Source organism: Pseudorasbora parva, chromosome 15, assembly GCF_024679245.1.
Source record: "Pseudorasbora parva isolate DD20220531a chromosome 15, ASM2467924v1, whole genome shotgun sequence".
NCBI classification, from domain to species: Eukaryota; Metazoa; Chordata; class Actinopteri; order Cypriniformes; family Gobionidae; genus Pseudorasbora; species Pseudorasbora parva.
Window position 1 is genome coordinate 4220914 of NC_090186.1, and position 22104 is coordinate 4243017.

General features: G+C 39.7%; 2 protein-coding genes and 1 long non-coding RNA gene across 5 annotated transcripts; all 3 read right to left on the reverse strand.

The window, feature by feature from the left end:
* Positions 1-1192: 1192 nt before the first annotated feature.
* On the reverse strand, positions 1193-5524 carry LOC137041773 (uncharacterized). Of its 2 annotated transcripts, XR_010898145.1 has the most exons (6): positions 5494-5524; positions 5238-5321; positions 4784-5141; positions 3018-3117; positions 1959-2072; positions 1193-1510 (listed from the first exon to the last, which is right to left on the reverse strand). It is a non-coding gene; the product is annotated as an uncharacterized lncRNA (long non-coding RNA). The 2 variants fall into 2 exon arrangements; XR_010898144.1 differs by lacking the exon at positions 3018-3117.
* A 3187-nt stretch (positions 5525-8711) lies between these two features.
* lyrm2 (LYR motif containing 2) lies at positions 8712-13310 on the reverse strand. Its single transcript, XM_067418442.1, has 3 exons — positions 13173-13310; positions 11728-11868; positions 8712-9144 (listed from the first exon to the last, which is right to left on the reverse strand). Exons 1-3 carry the CDS (start codon positions 13257-13259, stop codon positions 9064-9066), a joined length of 309 nt encoding a protein of 102 aa, XP_067274543.1. The 5' UTR covers positions 13260-13310; the 3' UTR covers positions 8712-9063.
* A 1173-nt stretch (positions 13311-14483) lies between these two features.
* On the reverse strand, positions 14484-21744 carry LOC137040938 (uncharacterized). 2 transcript variants are annotated; one of them, XM_067416781.1, is made up of 5 exons: positions 21365-21738; positions 21186-21288; positions 18637-18859; positions 16417-16533; positions 14484-16240 (listed from the first exon to the last, which is right to left on the reverse strand). In XM_067416781.1, the coding sequence occupies exons 1-4, from the start codon at positions 21629-21631 to the stop codon at positions 16476-16478; spliced, it is 651 nt and encodes a 216-aa protein (XP_067272882.1). In that variant the 5' UTR covers positions 21632-21738; the 3' UTR covers positions 14484-16240; positions 16417-16475. The 2 variants fall into 2 exon arrangements, with proteins under 2 accessions (XP_067272882.1, XP_067272883.1); XM_067416782.1 differs by lacking the exon at positions 14484-16240 and having other exon boundaries at positions 18671-18859; positions 21365-21744.
* Positions 21745-22104: the final 360 nt, after the last annotated feature.

The following is a 22104-nucleotide window of genomic DNA, read 5'->3' on the forward strand; positions in this document are numbered from 1 at the left end:
ATTTACTCATCAAATATGAACAATAACAGATTCAGTATTCCTCAAAATGAATAAAATCAGTGATTATGCAAACCTGCAATCATTAAATGTTAAAATAAAACATTTTTATGCATTTAATCTCACATTATTAACTAATGAACTTGCTTCATTTAAAGGTGCATTATGTAACTTTTCCTGAACAAAATCTATATAACTGTCCTGGTGTTTTTTGGATATTTTACTGAAATGTTACATAGTGCTCCTTTAAACCATAAACAGAAATGACTAGATTTTTTGTTTTAATTGGTGAAGTATTAAACTTTCTTCTCTACTTCCTATTCTTCTAAAAGGTTTGTTTGAGCGGCGCCCTCTACTGTACATTTGCCCTCACAACAAAAGTAACTACATAACGCAATTAGTCACTTTTTAAAGGAGTAACACAATAATGCAATGTATTACTTTTCAAAGTAACTTTTCCCAACACTGGATGGATATATATATATATATATTATATATATACATACCTCCGGAACCAACGCAACTGAAGAAGTGCACTGTATAGTTGGCCTAAAATCAAGGTTTGTTGCTGTCACAGATAAGCAAGAATGCACTTTATATATGCTTTCAGAGCCCTGTTTAAGAATCTGCGTCTGCATTTGCACACTTGCATGGATTATGTGTCTGACTTTAGTCATAATATCATGACAAACCATCACCACCAAAGATCTGTTGACACCCCAGGCTTGCACCTCTGTGAAGCGCATAGATACTCAAAACAGCAGCACAGTGTCGGCCCAGATCCCATACGCCACATGTACCAGATGTGGCCCGGATCTGGGCCGACACTATTTACGAATGGAAATTCAAAGGATAACAATTTTAAATATACTGTATAATGTAAATGTTTTCTTGATTATATAACATATAAAGCATGAAATGTATGGCATGGACACAGTCGCTCCAGTAGTAAAACCCAAATTTGGTGAAAACTGGTCTAAATTACGCCGCTGTTTTGATGGAGGTTTGCCAGATCCTAATAAATCAGTGAACAATGGAACGGTGACCAAAAAAAAAAACACTGATAAAAAAACAAGTATTATTTAACTTTGTGACGTCTGTTGTGTTTGTGTATATGTCAGGAGATGGCGCTATAGTTCACCTGTTGTTACCTATAAAAGGTGTAGAGTAAGAATGGAAGTGTTGTTGCACCTGCTGTCAATCATGTAACCATCTGGCACTGTTGCTTTGTTTGTCCTGCTTGTGGACTGAATAAACACTTGAGAATTGGGAACTTTCTTGTCCTCATGCTTACCTGGAGCTAAACATAACAAATTGGCGACGAGGATTTTGCTGTCCTACATGAAAGATGTCTGCAGTTGCTTCTTTTCCTACGCCATTCTTACCATGTCCGGGTGAGCCGTCTATTCCCTTTGAAGTCTGGTTGAAGATGTTTGAGAACTATTTACTTGTCATAAATGCATCAGGAGATGAATGGCCAGTTGCAAGAAAGCGAGCTTTGTTTCTTCATTGCCTAGGAACAGAAGGTCAGAGATTATTCTATACTTTACCAAATCAAGGAGAGACAATGAAGGATGCTATTCAGACTTTAAAACTGCACTTTATTCCTCGACGTAATGTTGTTGCTGAGCGTCATGCATTCAGAAAACGAATTCAAGCCTCAGGGGAAACAATTTTGCAGTATGTTGCTTCTCTTCGGGACCTAGCAGCCACATGTGAGTTTGCATCTAATGATGATGAGATGTTGCGAGATCAATTAGTGGAGAATGTAAACAGTCATCGTATTAGAGAACGTCTGCTATTAGAGACTGATTTGACTCTTAACAAGGCTATCACGATTGCTACGCAAATGGAGGCTGTTGGTGAACAAGCTAAACTTTTTTCCAATCTGAATTCAGAACCTGTTCAAGCAATACAAGTGACTGGTGTGCCTGCTGTTGATCGTTACACAAGACAATCACCTTTGAAACCTCTGGCTGTGCCTTCAAAGTCGTCTGCTACTCTCTTGACTCGTGCATGTTACCGCTGTGGATCTACCAGGCATCTTGCAAATGATCCCAGATGCCCTGCAGTTTCTGTAAAGTGCAATAATTGTCAAAAGGTGGGACATTTTTCCAGAGTGTGTCGTTCACAGCAAACACGTTCTGTCCATGAGATTGAATTGCCTGAGCTTCAGATTCTTTACATGCATGATTCAGTATCTAATAAGATAAAGTGCATTACTACTATCATGACTGCATCAGCTTCTGTACCTGTGGAGTTGATTGTGGATTCTGGATCTTCAGTTTCTATTCTGCCAAAATCTTTGTATGAAAAACACTTAAAGCAAGATGCCTTGCTGCCTCCTGCTGTTAAATTGGTAACGTATTCACGAGATCCAATACCAGTGCTTGGCTGTCTACCTGTTACTGTTACTAGAGATGATATGAACTGTAATACGTCAATATTCATTGTTGAATGTGGCACAGCTCTTCTTGGAATGGATTTGATAAATGGATTGCATCTTAAGTTTGAAGGTTCTTCTATTCTTCCAGGACATGTTAAGTCTTCAGTTCCTGTAATGCGACTTTCTGCTTCTGTGCCTGTTGGCAAGCTAGGATGTGCAAAAGGCTTTGTGCATAAGGTAAAAATTTCTCCAGATGTAAAACCTGTTCGTCAGAAACTCAGAAGGTTACCATTGTCTGTTCGAAATGCTGTTAGTGATGAACTGCAACGTCTTCTTGACCTGGGTGTTATTGAACGAGTGGATGCTTCGCAGTGGATTTCTCCAATTGTAGTTGTTCAGAAGAAGACGGGTGGCATTCGTATGTGTGTAGATCTGAGAGAACCAAACAAAGCTGTTGTTGCAGATTGTTATCCGTTGCCCCATATTGAGGAGATGATGTCTACACTGTGTGGAGCAACTGTCTTTTCTACAATTGACTTAGAGAATGCTTACTTCCAGCTTTTGTTACATGAAGAAAGTCGTGATCTGACTGCATTTATTACCCATGAAGGGTTATTCAGATTCTGTCGAGTACCTTATGGCCTTGCCTCAGCTCCGTCTGCATTTCAGAAAATGCTAGCAACTGTACTGCAAGGGTTGCCAAATGTGGCTAATTATCTGGATGACGTTATTGTCTGGGGACACACAAAAAGTGAACATGATCACATGCTTAAAGTGGTTATTCAGCGTATACATGATGCAGGCTTACAGTTGAATGATTCAAAGTGTCACTTTAACAAAAGCAGTTTGCGCTTTCTTGGTCATACTGTATCTGCACAGGGTATTTGCCCAGATGAGGATCATCTTAGTGCAATGCTTCATGCTCCTGTTCCTAATGATGCACATCAGCTCCGTTCCCTTCTTGGATTGTTGTCATGGTACAATAAGTTCATTCCAAATTTTGCCACAGTAGTAGAACCATTGCGTGCTTGCATTAGACAAGGTTCTGAGTTCAGTTGGTCAGATGAAGCTCAGAAGAGTTTCAGTACTGTAAAGGAGTTATTGCTTCAAAGCCCTGCTTTAGCATTGTTTGACCCTAACTTGCCCACTGTCGTTTCAACAGATGCATCAGATTATGGACTAGGTGCTGTATTCTCTCAAATCCATGAAAACAACACAGAGCGTATTGTTGCGTTTGCTTCAAGAACCTTGTCTACTTCTGAACGAAAATATTCAACGATTGAAAAGGAAGCTTTAGCATGTGTCTGGGCTGTTGAAAAATGGAGAACTTACCTCTGGGGTCGAAAATTTCTTCTACGTACAGATCATCAGGCCTTGACAGTGCTTCTCTCCTCTAAAGGTACAGACCGCGCTGGAATGAGGATAGCGCGTTGGGCAGAGCGACTCTTGTGTTTTAACTATGAGGTTAATTATTATCCAGGCTCTAAAAACCAGGTTGCTGATTATCTTTCTCGCCTACCCTTGCCGGCTTCTGATGAGGATCTTTCTGATACTGAGCCTGAGTTTGTTGCATTTCTGTCTTCTGAAATGTCTGCTGTGTCTCCAACTGAATTTGCTTCTGCCTCTGCCTCATGCTCAGAAATGACTGCGCTACGTGCTCAGATTGTTCGTGGATGGCCTTTTTCATCAGCGGCAGTGGATGTTGTTTTACGTCCATATTTTCAAGTACGTGATGAACTTGCTGTGCAAAAGGACTACGTGTTTAGAGGGTCACGTCTGGTTGTTCCTGTTTCATTACGACATGTCTTGGTGAGTCTGGCTCACGAAGGTCATCAAGGAATAGTGCGTACGAAGCAGCGCATTCGTGAACTTTATTGGTGGCCTGGTATTGACTGTTTGGTTAAGGAGCAGATTAAGAATTGTGAAGTTTGCTTGTCTTCTGATAAGACTACAACTCTCCGTGTTGCACCATTACAACCTGTACCTTTTCCATCTGTGCCATGGGAAAAAGTGGCTGTTGACATTGTTGGCCCATTTGAAACCGCTACTTGGGATTGTCGGTACATTATGACATTAATTGACTATCATAGTAAGTGGCCAGAAGTAGCATTCACTTCTTCAATCACAAGTAAAAATGTAATCAACTTCTTGACATCAGTCTTCAGCAGATTTGGACATCCTCATTACATTGTATCTGACAATGGATGTCAATTTAAGTCAGTGGAGTTTGCAGCATTTCTGAAAGAGAGAGCTATTCAACATCTACATACGTCAGTGTATCATCCAGCTGCAAATGGAGCTATTGAAAGATTCCATAGAGTACTGAAGAGTTCTATTCAATCAGCGATTCTGTCTGGAAAGCCATGGAAATCAACAGTTACAGCATTTCTTCAAACTTACCGTGCTACTCCCCATTCTGTTACTGGACGGTCTCCTTCTGAGTTGCTCTGTGGCAGGAAAATGCGCACTCGCCTTAATGTCCTTCCTCCTCCTATCATTTGTAAGAATGCTGATGTGAGTCAGAAAGTGGCATTGTCCCAAAAGAAGATGAAAACATACACAGACCTCAAACGAAGAGCTTGTACTCCTGAGTTCAAACCAGAAGATTGGGTGCGTATAAAAATTCCAGTTCATGTTCCTAAAGGACATCCTAGATTCTCAAAGCCTTTGAAAATTGTGCGTCAACTTGGTCCATGTACTTACCGGTTGACAGATGGGAAAACTTGGCATGCGTCTCATCTGTCTCCAGCTTGTGCACCTGTGGAAGATGGCAGTGAGAGTGAATTAGTGTCCTTGCCTCTTCAGTCTGTCCCTTCCTCTACTGTGTTGCCTAAAAATGAACTTGTGAACTTGCCTACTCAAACTGCCTCTCCATCTGTTCCTGAAAGATCTTCATCACGAGTAAAACGCCCTCCACGTTGGTTGCACGATTATGTCACTTAAAAAAAAAAAAAAAAAAAATCTATTTTTACACTAATTGAATTTGATGTAACTATTGTATTGGCTTTGCCTATTGCACCAACTTTGTATTTTGGGGGGGAATTTACAGTTCTAAGTAATGGGGGAATGTTGTGTTTGTGTATATGTCAGGAGATGGCGCTATAGTTCACCTGTTGTTACCTATAAAAGGTGTAGAGTAAGAATGGAAGTGTTGTTGCACCTGCTGTCAATCATGTAACCATCTGGCACTGTTGCTTTGTTTGTCCTGCTTGTGGACTGAATAAACACTTGAGAATTGGGAACTTTCTTGTCCTCATGCTTACCTGGAGCTAAACATAACAACGTCTTTGTACATTGACTTCCTTGCGCAAAATGAAAGGTCTTAACTTGTGATGTTTAATTAACAATTTTGGTGTAGTCAAAGAACACATGATTATTGTGTTTGTGACCAGATTTACACATGTGACATTTTCATATTTCATTTGCACAATATTAATAGATAAGTCATCAAATGTCAATTTTTTTTATTTTATTTTTATTATTAATTCAACAAAATCCTGAACACGGTTGGAAAGAAGTTTGTCCCTTTCTGTGGTAAATGTTCACCTCACGCCACTGCATGAAGACTGAACCTGATTGTTGTTAGTACTGTTAAAAAAGATCATAAACTAAAAGAAAATACAATTCATGGTCACTTTGATTTTAAACGGCCGTATAAAGTTTATTCATTGCCATTGAATTATGTAACCAATGTTGACTGTCTTGACAAATGCTACTCATATGTAATGAACACACTTTTTGTTTTTTATATACATGTACAACTACTATAATTGTTTACAGCTGCTTCAAAGGGAAAGGCATTATTTACTGTCATACAGCTGTTTGATCTGTAGATCAAAAATGTATGTTTAATAAACTACATCCATGTACATGTGTAGACAAAGAACATCTAGTGTCATCGGCTGATATCAGAAAGTGTTTGTTAACTGATGGATGGGCCATAAAGGCTAATTCTCAAATAGGATACGTATCCAGGGCTCTTTTAGGCCAACTATGGCACATTTGGCTCAGTTCTGGCAGTGGCATATGGACCCTAACTGGGCCACACACATCATTGTCATAGAGACGGTTTTAGTGTGAGTTGTGGCTTGCTGTGTGTGGCCCATGTGACCTTTGCCACTGCCATATTTGTCCCGGATGTGTATGCTATTGCCAGCCACATTCAGGTTTGAGTCATCGCCGTCATTCCATGCATATGTGGGCCACAACTGGGCCAGATGTCACTTGCTATTTGTGTCTAAATTATACACCAATCTGGCATAACATTATGATCTCTAATATTGTGTTGGTCCCCCTTTTGCTGACCTGTGGAGGCATGGACTCCACTAGATCCCTGAAGGTTTGCTGTGGTATCTGGCACCAAGATGTTAGCAGCAGATCCTTTAAGTTGCGATATGGGGCCTCAATGGATTGGACTTGTTTGTTCAGCACATCCCACAGATGTGGCTCGCCTTCTTCCCATAGTGCATCCTGATGCATTCCCCAGGTAAGCCACACACACACACACACACACCTGGCCATCCACATGATGTAAAAGAAAGCGTGATTCCTCAGACATGGCCACCTTCTTCCATTGCGCCGTGGTCCAGTTCTGATGCTCACGTGCCACTGTTGGTGCTTTCGACGGGGTCAGGGGTCAGCATGGGCACCCTGACTGGTCTGCGGCTATGCCGCCCCATACACAACAATGAATGTGCATCAATGAGCCTTGGCCGCCCATGACCCTGTGGCCGGTTCTCCACTGTTCCTTCCTTGGAGCACTTTTGATAGATACTGACCACTGCAGACCGGGAACAGCCCACAAGAGCTGCAGTTTTGGAGATGCTCTGACCCAGTCGTCTAGCCGTCACAATCTGGCCCTTGTCAAACTCGCTCAAATCCTTAAGCTTGCCCATTTTTCCTGCTTCTAACACATCAACTTTGAGGACAAAATGTTCACTTGCTGTCTAATATATCCCACCCACTAACAGGAGCCGTGATGAAGAGATCATCAGTGTTATTCACTTAAGCTGTCGGTGGTCATGATGTTATGCCTGATCGGTGTACAGTACATGCAATTCCCACTTTATTCACAAAATTGAAATTGTATTGTTTTATACATAGACTGTTAATATAATATTACTTGGCTTTGAGTAGTTTATACACCAGAAAACAATGGCTAAGTGTTTCCACCAACAAATGCCGTCATGCAGCATCTCTCCCATGATGCTTCACTGTAAGATGTCGTGCTCTGCTGTTCATCAAATGTTTTCCTCTTGTAAACCTCTTCTGTCTCAGTCATATCTCTCCTTTCCTCCACATCAGACTGCAACTTCCTTACGGCATCTCCATTTGCCGGGTCATTTGAGGGACACCGATAATGTGCTCAGATTTACGGTTGTTCCACATTTTTCTTCAGCTTGTAATGATGGATGTTAAACACAGCTTTGAGGTAGTCGTGCCCAGACCGGTATATTTCAAGGATGGTTTCAGATCTGTGAGGAATGTTTATTGGTGTTCGGTGCGTTTGTCCATTTATTATGCCCTTCCCTCCATCTCGTTCACTCGGATGTACATCAGTGCTGGCGTTGCACCAGTGCTCACTAATGGCAGAACCCTTCAACTGGGTTTATATTTATGAAAATCAAGTTTTTAATGTTTTTTTGTCTATGTGGTGTTTTTAATATGCTTTAAGACAAACCATGTGCACATTCACCAGTCAACACCATTGCTGAGTATTTTCTCCTAAAAACGGCCGTGAACGTGGTTTGACATCGCTGGTGTTTCTGACATCACAAACTACCATGGGTGGGCTTTAGCATATCATTAACTATTCTCTGAAGTACCAGAGTCTCAAGAGAAGCAGGTTATCCTGCTATATGTTTCTGTTGATATTAAAAATTGTGTACATTTAGCAATATAGCAGGTGATTAATGACATATATTATGAACTACACTTACTATAAGGATTATTAGGAACACCACACTAATACTGTGTCTGACCCCCTATCGCCTTCAGAACTGCCTTAAGTCTACGTGGCATTGATTCAACAAGGTGCGGAAAGCATTCTTTAGAAATGTTGGCCCATATTGATAGGAGAGCATCTTACTGCTGATGGAGATTTGTGGGATGCACATCCAGGGCACGAAGCTCCCGTTCCACCACATCCCAAAGATGCTCTATTGGGTTGAGATCTGGGGACTGTGGCGGCCATTTTAGTACAGTCAACTCTGTCATGTTCAAGAAACCAATTTGAAATCATTCCAGCTTACAGAAACAGGTGTATTTGATCGGAAATTATGCAATATTTTTCAACACACATATATTGATTATGACTCAGAGAAGTGAATATTTTACTTTGGCTTTTATTAATATTTGGCAAAGGAAAAGTACTCTTGCACTATAAATATACAAGTAGATATATACACAATAAAATATGAGATTTCTCATTAGTGTACTTGTTAAAGGGATAGTTCATACAAAACCAAAACAAATCTCATTAATGTACTCACGTTCTAAATCCATAAGACTCATTGATCTTCAAAACCCAAATGAAGATATTTTTAATGATTGTGAGACTTCAGTCCCTCCATTTAAACTCCATGAAAAAGACAAAACAATACAGAAGAGATGCATGAAGAGGTTTTTTTTGTGCAGACTGTCCCTTTAATAAATGATGAACATTTCAGTGTGATTTCCAGTTAAACTCCAGCCAAGGCGAGAGATTTCCTCAAGTCCTCCAGATGATTTTGTGCTTGAGTGACCATCATGCGAACGACATCCTGAGGAGGAAAACCATACAATATTTACAATGAATGTAAAAGGAGATGTCAAAAAGACTTTTGCCAGCAAACTAACATCATTCAGTTTCTATGAGAGCTGGTGATTTCTGGCGACAGCGACCGTTGACGGTGTGACAAGTTGAGCTCAACTTCATGCAAACGAGAACAAAACTACCAATGGGAGAACAGAAAAGGTGATCCGCTGCATAACACAGACACTGTGGTGGAGTAACACCACCACTAGAAACTGAGCTCCTGTCAGTGACACCAAGGAAGCCATTCGTTTTATGATATTTGTGTCCTCATATAATTGTTTGAGTCATAAAAGCTTCTTTTTTTCTTTTTCAGCAGTTCTTTCAGATGTTGGCGTCCGGTCACCACCCCGACCCAACAGCCTGCAACGCGCTTCACTTCCGGTAAGGTCAATATGCACGCTCTGGGTATACGAGCTTATAGCAGATTGACCTTAGCAGAAGTAAAGTGTGTGAAGGCTCATATCCTGAACCCAGAGTGTATGTGTGAATCAGTCAGTGTCGGGTGTAACCAGTCACTAAGTAATTAGTTACTGTAATTTAATTACTTTTTCCTTACAAAAGTGAAGTATGGGATTTTTTTCTGTAGTTCTATTGTAATTAAACTAAATACTGTGTATAGACTGTAGAACAATTATATGATACAATAGTGGAATTAACATCAAAACTTTAAAAAGCATGTTTTTTTTATCTATCCTTCTCACATTTGTAATACTTTGGTTATTAAGAAATATAAGAATAATTGCTGTAGTTTTATATTTTGTATTCGAATGAATCAAAAGAGCCGTTTCATGTCTATCCTTGAATCAATAACCAGTCAAGTTGATATTGGATTTAGAAAGTGATTAGTAATAAGTCATTAAATACTTTTTTAGAGAGAGTAATCTGAGAGTAATCTGTATTGAAGATATAATTAGTAACTAGTAATGATTTACTTTTTTAGAGTAACACCGTCTCTATTAATTATGAAGCAGTGTGGTTTGTAGTTACCTCAAAGGTTAGACAAATCTATGCTACAACGGTTGAGTTTCTAAGTTACTTCAGTGATGAATTACAGGACAGCGTTGACAGGCCTTAAAACGCATACAACTGACAAGGTTTTGTGAAGACGCAAGTAAGCGTGATCTGGCTTCAGAGACACGGCTCGGCTCTCTGTGTCACAGAAAACAGCTCATGAGCATGGAGCGGCGATGTTTGTCATGTTGTTGTTCTTGAATAGTGTAAAATCGCTTGAATGTTTAAACTGGCAAACCTTTAAAAGCATTTAAAGGTGGGGTAAGTGCTTTCTGGTAACGGTTGTTAATATTTCAAATCATCAAAACAAACACTCCCCAACCCCTAAAAGGGTCTCGGCCCTATATTGATAGCTCCGCCCCACACATACCTAACCCAGGCAACGACTGTAGCAGAATCTTGACAGTCCAACTAACAAACATATTACAATTATGACAAGATTAGAGTTATAGCGATCACAAACCGTTCTCATGAACAACTCAATACTCTTACTAACGATATATTACAATTATGACCGGATAAGGGTTATTTAAATCATGAAAAGAGGAAACAAACATATATTAGGAGTATAGTGTCTTACTTGTCGGACACATTTTGTGAGCTGATCTTGACACAGACAGTGAGGAGATTTAGATGCTCCATACGGTGTGGAAATGAACGGGGCTTTATCATCGCTGAAGTGAGCCACAATACGATCAGAAAATGGACAAACAAGCGAACATGACACACGGGCATATTCAAGCAAAAGCAGCATGTTAGTTCTCGGGTAATGTCCGTCATGTGTGACTCGTGTGTTTTGAGCGCTCCTCACCATCATTATTAGACACGCCCCTTACCTGCTGATTGGCTACAAGTTTGTTATAGGACTCGGCCGGAGTCCGTTTTATAAAACGGTTTTGAAATAAAACTTTAATTGACAAACTTCATGAGCACGCAAGTGAAAGTGATCTGGCTTGCACACGCTGTCTGTCTGTGTGTGTGTGTGTGTGTGTGGCAGCACATATAAGAACACCAATTAACTTACCTGTGTAAAACATGCAATTACCATAGTAATTCTGAGCATCCAGATTGTAAACCTAGATAATCTCCTGAATCTTTCTGTGTGCCTGCAAACTGCACTTGATGTGACTGACTGGGGGGAGTCACGTGACTAAAACTAAAATAATGGGAAATTACTTAGGCTAGAGGATGTGAATTTCGGTTTTGATTACTTTTCGAGTCATTGTCAAGCTAATATGAGAACAAATGATCACAGAACCATCTTCGCGCTGCTGCCGGTGGTCATATCAGGGATCAGACACATTTCCATGTGCATCTTGAAAAAACGTCTGTTTTGGAAAGTGCTCACGCAAGTTTCTCTAGTGGTTTAGAGGAGAATAATATCAAAGGCGCCTTTAGCCCCATGTTAGCCCTTTTGTCCCCTATGAATCCCCAAGGAGCACGATTTCATCTGATCTTCTTTACTGTTCAACTGAAGAAACTGAACATTAGAAGACTTTAGTGAAGCACAGGTGTGTGAGTATGTCCATGTGCCCACCTGGTCTGTTTCGCTCTTGTTCCTCTTGAACTCTTCTCTGGCCCAATCTCTCAGGTATCTGCGATCGGACTCCAGCGGGATTTTGCGGATGGTTCGGAGCAGATCTCTGTACACACCCAGAACCTTCTGTCTCTGCAGAAACTGACCACACACACCACATGGCCACACGTCACACTATAACATTACATGTCTCTCGTACACTCTTATGCTGCAACACTTTTTAAATTGTTGGTCAATGTATTAGTTTCATTGAAATACCAAGTATTGAGCAATTAAAGCTACACTGTGTATTTTAACACCACTAGGTGTCGCTAGCCTCTTCAAAACATTAACAAAGGCATAGATTAGGGGTCCCCAATCTTGGTCCTGGTCCTGCAGAGTTTAGCTCCAACCCCAATCAAACACAACTGAAACAGCTAATCGATGCCTTACTAGGTCCTATTAAGGCATTGATTAGCTGGTTCAGGTGTTTTTGATTGGGGGTTGGAGCTAAACTCTGCAGGACAGCGGCCCTCCAGGAACCAAGATTGGGGACCCCTGGCATAGATTGATGACGCAGTGAATGAGCTGGAATCATGCAAACTTGCCGTCATACTGATGGATCTAATAATGTTTCTGGATGAGTGAATGCATTGATGTTTTTTAACATGACTGTGGTGTGATACAGGGCACGATTACTAATAAGAGACAGATATCAGCGCCACACGCGAGTCCCGGGGGATATAAAGAAATGAGGACAAGAACCACCTGCAAGAAATGATTCACTTCTTATACAGGTCAGTTTATTTAACCCATTATCATTGTGAGGAAACTATTTCATCGTGAGCGACATAATATTGATTTGTTTTATGTTCATTCGCTCACTTGTCTAATAAAGCACATGTATCTCTGGCCTACTGGTTTTTGGATATTTCACTGCAAAAATCATACATATTGCACCTTTAAGTAAATGAACACTGGATAAAAACATAATCCAAAAAAACAACAACAACATAAGTACAGAAAGTGCTACATGAATTAAATATAATGAGGCACTGCTTACAATTATGATGCATTCAAAAGTTTGTCATACAATTTAAGAGTTTTCACCATTTTTATTACGTATAATGAACTAAAAGGATCCTTAACGTACCAAATGCAGTAATAATATTATGGTATATAAGGATATATATTATGTGAACTAAATAAAGAGTAACTAATAACTGTAACTTTAACTAATAGTAAATCCCAAAAGTATTTAGTTCTGAGTGATTAGCTTTCTTGATAGAAATACATTTCTTAGTATCTTATTTCTGCACTTATATTGGCATGTTACATAAATGTCTTTGGTCGCTGCATCGCGTCAAGACCGTGTCTCCTGTTTTTAAACGCGTCCTAACGGCATTTATCGCGGAACTTGTCGTGATGTCCACATGGGTTTATTGATGAATGAGAGGGATCTGTACCTGTTTGAGAGTCAGTGCAGCGGCTGGTAATCGAGACACGGCCATGTTTAAGAGCAAAGGGATCCCCAGACTGTTTTTGTTTTTCATTGGTCAGAATCAGTGACGTCGCCATCTTCTTCTTCTTCTGTGTCTTATGGCGGATTGACTGTCTCTTTGTATACCGCCATCTAACTGTCAATCACACGGATAACTGCAAATATGCCTTCTCCATTTGTGGAATCGTTTTTTTCTTCCATATTCTTATTTTCTCCCACACTCACATGCTCTCTTATTATTAAAACACTTTTAGCTAATTGTATTGTCTATTAATTTTACATTTGTGTGCTTTTATTCGAATTATATTCATTTTAGTTTGCACTTTATTTTAGTGTCCGTGTTACATGTACTTAACATAGTAATAACAGAATAATTACCTGAAACTAACCCAAACCTACCCTATAGTATGTTACACTTAAATATATAATTACGCTGTAACAATGACAACAAGTGATGGAGTTACATTGCACTTACTCAGATAAGTAATATTAATTAACTAGGGGGGGGGGGGGGGGGGGGGGGGCTTAGAAGTCAGTTTTCTATACATACACATACATGGTACGGGGGCCCAGCAAGATGGTTTGTACCCAGGGCCCAAAATTTGGTGCTACGCCCCTGTATGTACTTACGGTTAGGGTTAGTTACTTGTAGTTATGCATAATTCACTGTTATTACTATAGTAAGTACATGTAGTAATTTGTTTCCTGAATGTTATTTTTGTTCAGATAAATGGGTTATGAAACAGCTCTTCGTATACATATGATCCCATATTCTCAAGCATACAACAGTCATACACGTGACAATTTTTCTCTAATCATAATATAGAATACCTTTATTGTTTAACAAGAGTATGGAATAATTTGTTAATTGTACATGGAAGTGCAAAATTATACACACCAACAATAAGCCTAACATATACATTCTCTCTCTCTCTCTCTCTCTCTCTCTCTCTCTCTCTCTCTCTCTATATATATATATATATGCAAACACACTGTACACACACACACAGTAAAATAATATGATCAATAAGTTGACATGTTTTTTACATGGCTTTAACTCATCAAAATAAGTCAAGCAGTCTTCAACTTTTATTATAAGTTAAACAAGAGTCAACTAATTTTTAAGTCAGTTTAATTTAATTTAAGTTGAAATGACTTAAACATCCAAGTTGATTGTACTTAAATGTACTAACGAGGAAAGGTTTCAAGTATTTTATATATATATATATATATATATATATATATATAAACATAAAAATACACATACATACATATACACACACTGTATAAAAAAGTTGCCTTAAAAAGTTGGGTCGTGGATCGTTTATTTGACCTGTTCTGTTATTGGATGTCACACATGTACTCGTGTATTAATCAATGTTTCTAGCAGTGACAAACCTTTGTCATTCTGGTTTTAAAGGTTTTAGACAAACAACCTGAAGCCTCTGTAACATCCCTAGTATTTTTAATAAATGTGTTTTAATAAAAAGAGGCCAAGATCTAATCTGCACCACTGCATTTTTTATTGTTTGCTCACATATTCAGTTCTTGCTAAAATGTTCCCTTAAATATTTGAGCAAAACTCTACTTTTCTCAAGAAAAGTTAAAGGGAACATATGCACTTTTATAAAGTGTTTGAACACAGATGTGTGTAATCAACCAGCCTATAATGGTAAAAATACACCCAATACTCTTTTTATAATCCTTATCAATCATTATCAAGCTCTCATAACAGGCTGTTCCAGATTTCCCCTGACTCCTGTAAGAGTAGGGAAACCCTGCCCACGACGGTTGATGATTGGTCCTTAAGCATAGACACGCCCCTGAGTGAGAAGCACAGAGCCGCCATTTCTGTTTACTCGAATATTACAATGTCTGCGTCAAAAAACATGACTAATGTTCTGTTGTTGAACATACGAGCCTCCATAGACTCCGGCATCAGAGCCACTCGGCACACCGTGGAGTAATTTAATTTATGGTAAAATGTTATATATTTGCGCAAATCATTTTACACATGACGGCTTCACCAATGAGGGTCAGTACAACACTGGATTTGTGAAGAAGTTGTTTCTAAAGGTCAGGATGGTTTAATATATGCTTCATGCACCAACTTCATATTCAGAACAAGTGAGGATGGCGCTTGTTTTGTGAATGTTTGCAAATTGAAGATCTGAATGATCTTTCTAGAATACTGTACGGCTACTATAGTTAGTTCTGGTCTCTGAATACAGCCTGAGACTAGTGTGTCGTTGGTTTTATCCTGAAAACGCTCACCGTCTGTGTAATTTATAAGTGCACATTTATAATGCATCGTTTAGTCAGGTGACGGATGTGCTACGTTCCACACGGGCAATGATACAACAATTTATAGGATTAACACGCTACGGTACATTCCAGTCGGTGAGTTCGAATCAACGTAACTCCACAACTAACGTTACATAAATGTATCCACTAACCATTCAGAAACGTCCAAGTGCGTCTAAAAGTGTCCACTTCTTTCTGAGTCTCTCATCTGTGTCCGACTTCGGTTCAAACATGTACGGCTGCTCCACAACTGCTTATTCCTGACATTTAGGCTGAGTGAGATTTGCCTGTTTTGTTGTTGGAGTATCCAAAGCTCATGTAAAGGATCTGCTGGAAGGTGGGCGGGGAGCAGCAGCTCATTTGCATTTAAAGGGACACACACAAAAATGGCGTGTTTTTGTTCACACCCAAATAGAGGCAAATTTGACGAGCTATGATAAATGATCAGGGGGTGTTTTGAGCTGAAACTTCTCACACACATTCTGGGGACACCAGAGATTTATATTACATCTTGTGAAAAGGGGCATAATATGTCCCATTTAAGCATTTTTTTGCACATCCTGTACATTCTGACTATGACCACACACTTTTCTTCTTCTCACACTGAATGCGCTTTGTGTCTGGAGGGTTGGGCCTGTTGAAGGGTGTCAGCACTCAGAGCTCAGACCTTCGTTAGGGGCCGGGAAGGAGAACAACATCCTCAAAATGAGCATTCAGCAGGTCCATAGTCTAAAATGAGAACAAAATTGATTTGTCAGAGCAAAATTATTATAACTTTTTATAAATCATCACACCCCCATGATATACCTCTTTTAAACAATAAAAGAACAACATTTTGACAGTAGATGTACATCATGCATGTGCTGAATATACAGAGTATTTTAACAGTGTTTTGCCCAACTTACTGTACATCAGTGCCGTTTTTCTGATGAAAAGGATTCAACCTTTCAAACTGTGGCCGTCTTCACCTGACGTATTCCCAATCTGCACTTCCATCATAGTAGTGAGCAGCAAAGAGGGATCTACACATATAAAAGAGGCTTGAGTGAGACATGGTTCTGGAGTTATATCAGCTGACATGCAACCGGTTTATATATTGATTAGACTGCGAGCGATGCTGTTCTGGAAAGAGGTGGCAAAGTTTTGGGTTTTAAGTTAAAAAAAACGTTTTATTTTCTGTGCCAAATACACTTCTTTAGGTTTCGGAAAGTTTTTTGAGTATGGCCCTGTATGATGTCATAAAGGGCAGAATTGCTTGGGCATTAATCCCGGATGAGCATGCGCGCACACACACGCACAATAGCGCAGTATTTTTGGTGTTATTTAAAGGGCATGTTAGTAATATAAGCCTATAGGTGGTACACAACACGCATACACTCTGCTTACATACACAACGCGAAGTAGCACACACACACACACATTTATAAATATTAAAGGGGTGGTTGATTATGATTTGACTTTTTTAACTGTAGAGAGTGTGTAGTGTCGCTGTTTGTGCATAAAAAACATTTGCAAAGTTACGACACTCAAAGTTCAAAGCCTAAAGAGTTCGATAGTTAACTCAAATTCATCCTCCAAACATTCAGATACGTCCCGTCTCATTCTACATGTTGTCTTTTCTTCTTGAATCCCTCCATCATTGTCGGACTCCAGTTTGAACATAAAAGGCTGAACAGTTTCATTGCCTGTCTGCATGAGGTATAGCCTGACCCACATCAAGATGAAGTTTGGTCTGGGAGCTCACCATTAGCAGGGCTCAATCCGAGAGGCGAAATAAACGCTTGTCTTTCAAACTCAACGCTACAACCAACCAGAGCAATGAAGAAGGTGAAGCGGAGCTAGTTGATAATTAAACTTTCGCCATATCCGGTCTGCAAAACTTCGAACACATCTTCCTTTCTTAAGAATGACTGCAGTGCTGTTCTTTGTCAATTTTTTTCAAAGTAAAGCTTAACTCCAAGTCTTCCAGAGTCGCAGCCAAAGCTGATTCGAAAGACCGCCGTTCGCCAGCTTCTTTATTTACAAGTAGCACCCAACTCTGCCGTCATTATGTTAAGCCCCGCCCAATAACTCTAGACACGATGTGATTGGCCTGACCAAAGTTTGGTTTTTACAGCTCTCAATCAAACGGAGAGTTGCTAGACGACACTCGCTGCAAATTACATTTGCTCCCGCTAGGGTGCGTCTAGATTTCAAGGCTACATGAGTTAATCAGACCAGCTAACATGAGCTCTTGAAGCTCCGCCCTGTGAGCAATAGCTCATTTGCATTTAAAGGGACACACACAAAAACATTGTGTTTTTGCACACCCTCAAAAAGACAATTTAATTTTAACATACTAAACACACTTTGGGGACATCAGAGACTGATTTCACATCTTGTAAAAACGAGCAAACAACCACCCCTTTAAAAATAAAAGGATTCCTCTCTGGAGTAGCGTTCAGTCTTTCCACTCGAATGTAAATACAGGGTATATGCAAGAATCCTGAAGTTCATTTCAATACCTTTTTAAGACTTTTTTAAGACCTACTCAAAATATATAAAGACCTCATCACACTTCAAGTTCTTATCAGCAACAAAACTTTAACTTAACAAACAGTTGTAGTAGAACATAGAATTAAAATCTCTATCGTAGGCCAATTTTGTAGCGTTTATATTGCATATCTGTTTCGCAACATATGGAGGGCGACACATCACCTAACATTTCGCAAAATACGTGACGACATCCGTAGATGGCGCGTGCCGAGCCGATCTCAGACTGAGCACCCCGTTGTTTTTTAATACATAACTCATAAAATCGTGATTAAGACTTTTTAATACCTTTTACGGGTCTTAATTTTCCCAAAACGGATTTATCATTTTTAATGCTTTTTAAGACTCTGCGGACACCCTGAAATAGTGAATCCACTCATGGTGTGAAAACAAGTGGGTTTTTAAAGGGAAAGCGAGATGAGACCTCTGAGGTTTATTGCATGTTACGCCCAAAACACACCCAGGACTCATCTAGAGACTAAGGATAACCCTTTTGGATCATGCGACCATTTTTTGCCGTCGCTTAACTAGCAAAAGTGTATTCAGACACGCCCGACAGTGCACCTGCGCTTAAATAATGTCTGCAGACTCACGTGTCACTGTCCTCCTGATTGACATCAGACTCGCAGGGCAAATCCGATGCTGTCGACTCCTCTGAGCTGCTCGACCAGGTCTCGCCGATCTCGCAATCTTCTGCTTCTTCTTTCACGCGCTGTCTTTTGTTGGTTTGAGAAGACGTTACATTGAGGATGCTGCCAAGACGCTTAGCAGAGCTGGACATCCCGATAGAGAGGGTGGGGGGCTTCACCTGGACCGCTGAAATCACAGCACACAGATCACTCAACAGACGAGGCCAGTCTGATGACACACAGTGAAGTTGGCTTGAAAAGGCCAGAACATCCAAAAAAGGTTTTACATTTTAAACTTAAAGCAGTTTTAAAGTTTAAATGTTTTGAAGGCAATAAAGAAGGCAAACATGCCATTACCGTGATTTAACACATCGCTAGCAGAACACATGTTGCTAGCATGATTTTACATGTTGTTAACATGTTTAACACATTGCTAACATGATGAAACATTACTAGCATGATGTAACATGTTGCTAAAATGTTATCATTGTTTAACATAATGCTAACATGATTTACCACATTGCCAACATGTTTTAAAGCGTTGCTAATATGATTAACATAAATGCTCTAGGCTATTTAGTATTTTTTTTCTTGTTCCAGTCCAAATATATCTAAAAATTCTTAAATCAAGATGCATTTACTAGATAAGTAAAATGACATGATATTTTTGCTTCTTTTCTGGAAGAAAAATAATAATTCGAAATTAAGTGAGTTTTTGCTTAAAACAAGCAAAATGATCTGCCAATGGGGTGAGAAAAAAATCTTATTTCTGTTATTGGACTATTTTTCTCACCCCATTGGGCAGATAATTGTGCCTTTTTTAAGCAAAAACACACTTCATTTTTTTTTTTTTTTTCAACAAAAAAAGAAAAAATCTTATGTCGTTTTACTTATCTGGTAAATGCATCTTGATTTAAGAATTTTTAGATATTTAGACTAGAAACAAGACAAAATTACTAAGTAAAAAAAGCATTTCTTGCAGTGTAGCCTATTCTATTTTGCCTGGAACACTTCCAACACTCTTGCATGTTGCGTGAAAAAATAGGCATCTGTTCTATTTCTAGCATTGACGGCGCGTTTTCAGCGCGGCTCGATCCGCGCGTCACACAGGCAGTATGTCGCCGGCCTGAAGTCTCGCGAGATTTCCTGTGTTAACAGTCGGGACTCTGGTTAAAAATCTGTTCGTGTTTGTGTGCTGTCTTTGTCCCATCATGGCACACCACACACTATAGGACCAAAACGGTTAAATCTAGGGATTATTTGTCCTTATGTTTGTGGTCTATCACATTTTGAAAATCTTGTAAGATATAAAAAATCTTTTGGTGTGTACCCAGCATTACTAGCAAGTTTGCATGCATTAGGTAACGCAATGCTAACATGATTTCACATGATTTAAAGGGATAGTTCACCCAAAAATAAAAATTCTGTCATCATTTAGTCACCATCAAGTCATTCCAAACCTGTATGAGTTACCGGTAGTGGATGGTTGTTCTCTTTGCTTAGTTAAAAACATTCTTCTAAATATCTTCTTTTGTGTTCAGCAGAACAAAGAAACACATACAGGTTTGTAACAATTGAAGGGTGACTAAATGATGACAGAATTTTTATTTTTTAATGAACTATACCTTTAACATGACGCTAGCATGAGGTAACGCGTTTGCTAACATGACGCTAACATGAGGCTTATTTGGATTAGAATATGCTAACGCATTTTAACACATTGCCAGTATGAATTAACATGTTGATAACATTTAACACACTGCTAACAAGCACAAAGCTAGTTGCTAGGCTTTTCCAGTGGTAGTTTCGATCCATAAGTCAGATCAACTTGCTTAAAAAGATACAGAGACCCGAGTCAGAACCATCTAAAGGTCTGACCAGAGTTTGGAGGTTGTAGCTTTAAAGGGTTAGTTCAACCAAAAATGAAAACTCTGTCATTAATTTCTCACCCTAATGTCGTTGGACACCCGTAAAACCTCTGTTCATCTTCAGACACAGATGAAGATATTTGTGTTGCACAAAAACTATTCTCATGTCTCTTCATAAAATGATTGTAGAGCCGCTGTAGTGAGATGGGCTTTGTAACGACGTCTTTAGTGCCTTTATGGGTCTTGAGAGAGGAAATGACATTGGTGTCAATGAAGGCCTTTCTGAGCCATCGGATTTCTTAATCAAGCAACTTTATTTATATAGTGCTTTTACAATGATGATTGTTTCAAAGCAGCTTCAGTGTTAAACAGGACAATACTGCAACAACATTAGATTTGGCTGTGCAGTCGTTCTGAAGAAAACAGTGATGTTATCATCAGCTTATTTTAATTTATCATATAGGGACAATGTTGGCAGATCAGTATTATAGTTTATTAATTTGTGTTCCCAAGATTAACGGAGGTCTTACGGGTGACATGCGGGTGAGGAATTATTGATAGAATTTTCCTTTTTGGGTGAACTAACCCTTTAAAGCTCCAGGAGGAGATACTGTTTAGATTTAGGCTCAGAGGGAGTAGCCGTGCCTTTGCTCCGCCGTTTGGGCCTCGGGGTCGAGCGCGCCGCCTGCACCGCGGTGCTCCTCGTGGGTTTGGGGGAGCACTGGCAGCCCACGTCCCGTGTCAGAGGCTGTCGGATGAAACATCAAACAGGTGTCACAACCTCCAAGGAAAAACGTTATACGGTGGTCTCCCCCTAAACTAACCTTCGCGCTCGCGGGCGCTCCGACCGTGTACACCGACGGCACGGCCGAGCCCGTGAGCAGCAGCAGCTTCACGAACCCCATCTCGTGTTGCCGGAAGTTTTTAAAGCTTTCCTGCGTGAAGTGGCGCGCGCACAACCGCGTGTTCTCCGTTATTCCTCCTTCATCAAAGTGCAGGAACTCCAGCCAGCGGGCGCGCAGCCACGGGGTTTTGGGGATCGGGAAGAGGGGTTTTGGAGGAGAACAGCCTAAAATACATCTCATCACCATGTTGTTGTTGTTGTTCTTCTTCTTCTTCGGTTTCTTCACGCATTACTGTGCATATCGCCACCTACTTTTGCTGTTATGTAGTCGCAGTTTATTTATCAAATTGTTCTTGTTTTTTATGGAGCCAGATCACCCTCAATAAAAATACATTTACAAAACAATTCACATTTATAAAATCGGATTCGTTAATTCAAAACACAATTGATAAACGCACAAGTAAAAGCATGAATATTTTTTCAAACGCATCTTACCTAAATAAATAAAAAATCTTTACACAAATATGTATATATCAAGTTCTTGAATTAATTTACATCACACATTTATGAAAGATGTTGCATGTATTTATGGGTCGTTGAATCTGCATTTGCAAATCGTCACACGTGTGTGGACTGCTTTGAATTTGTGTGTGGGATTTTTGAGAGGCATTTTTGAGAGATTTTTGGGATTTTTTTCCCATAGACTTCAACGGCGGTGTC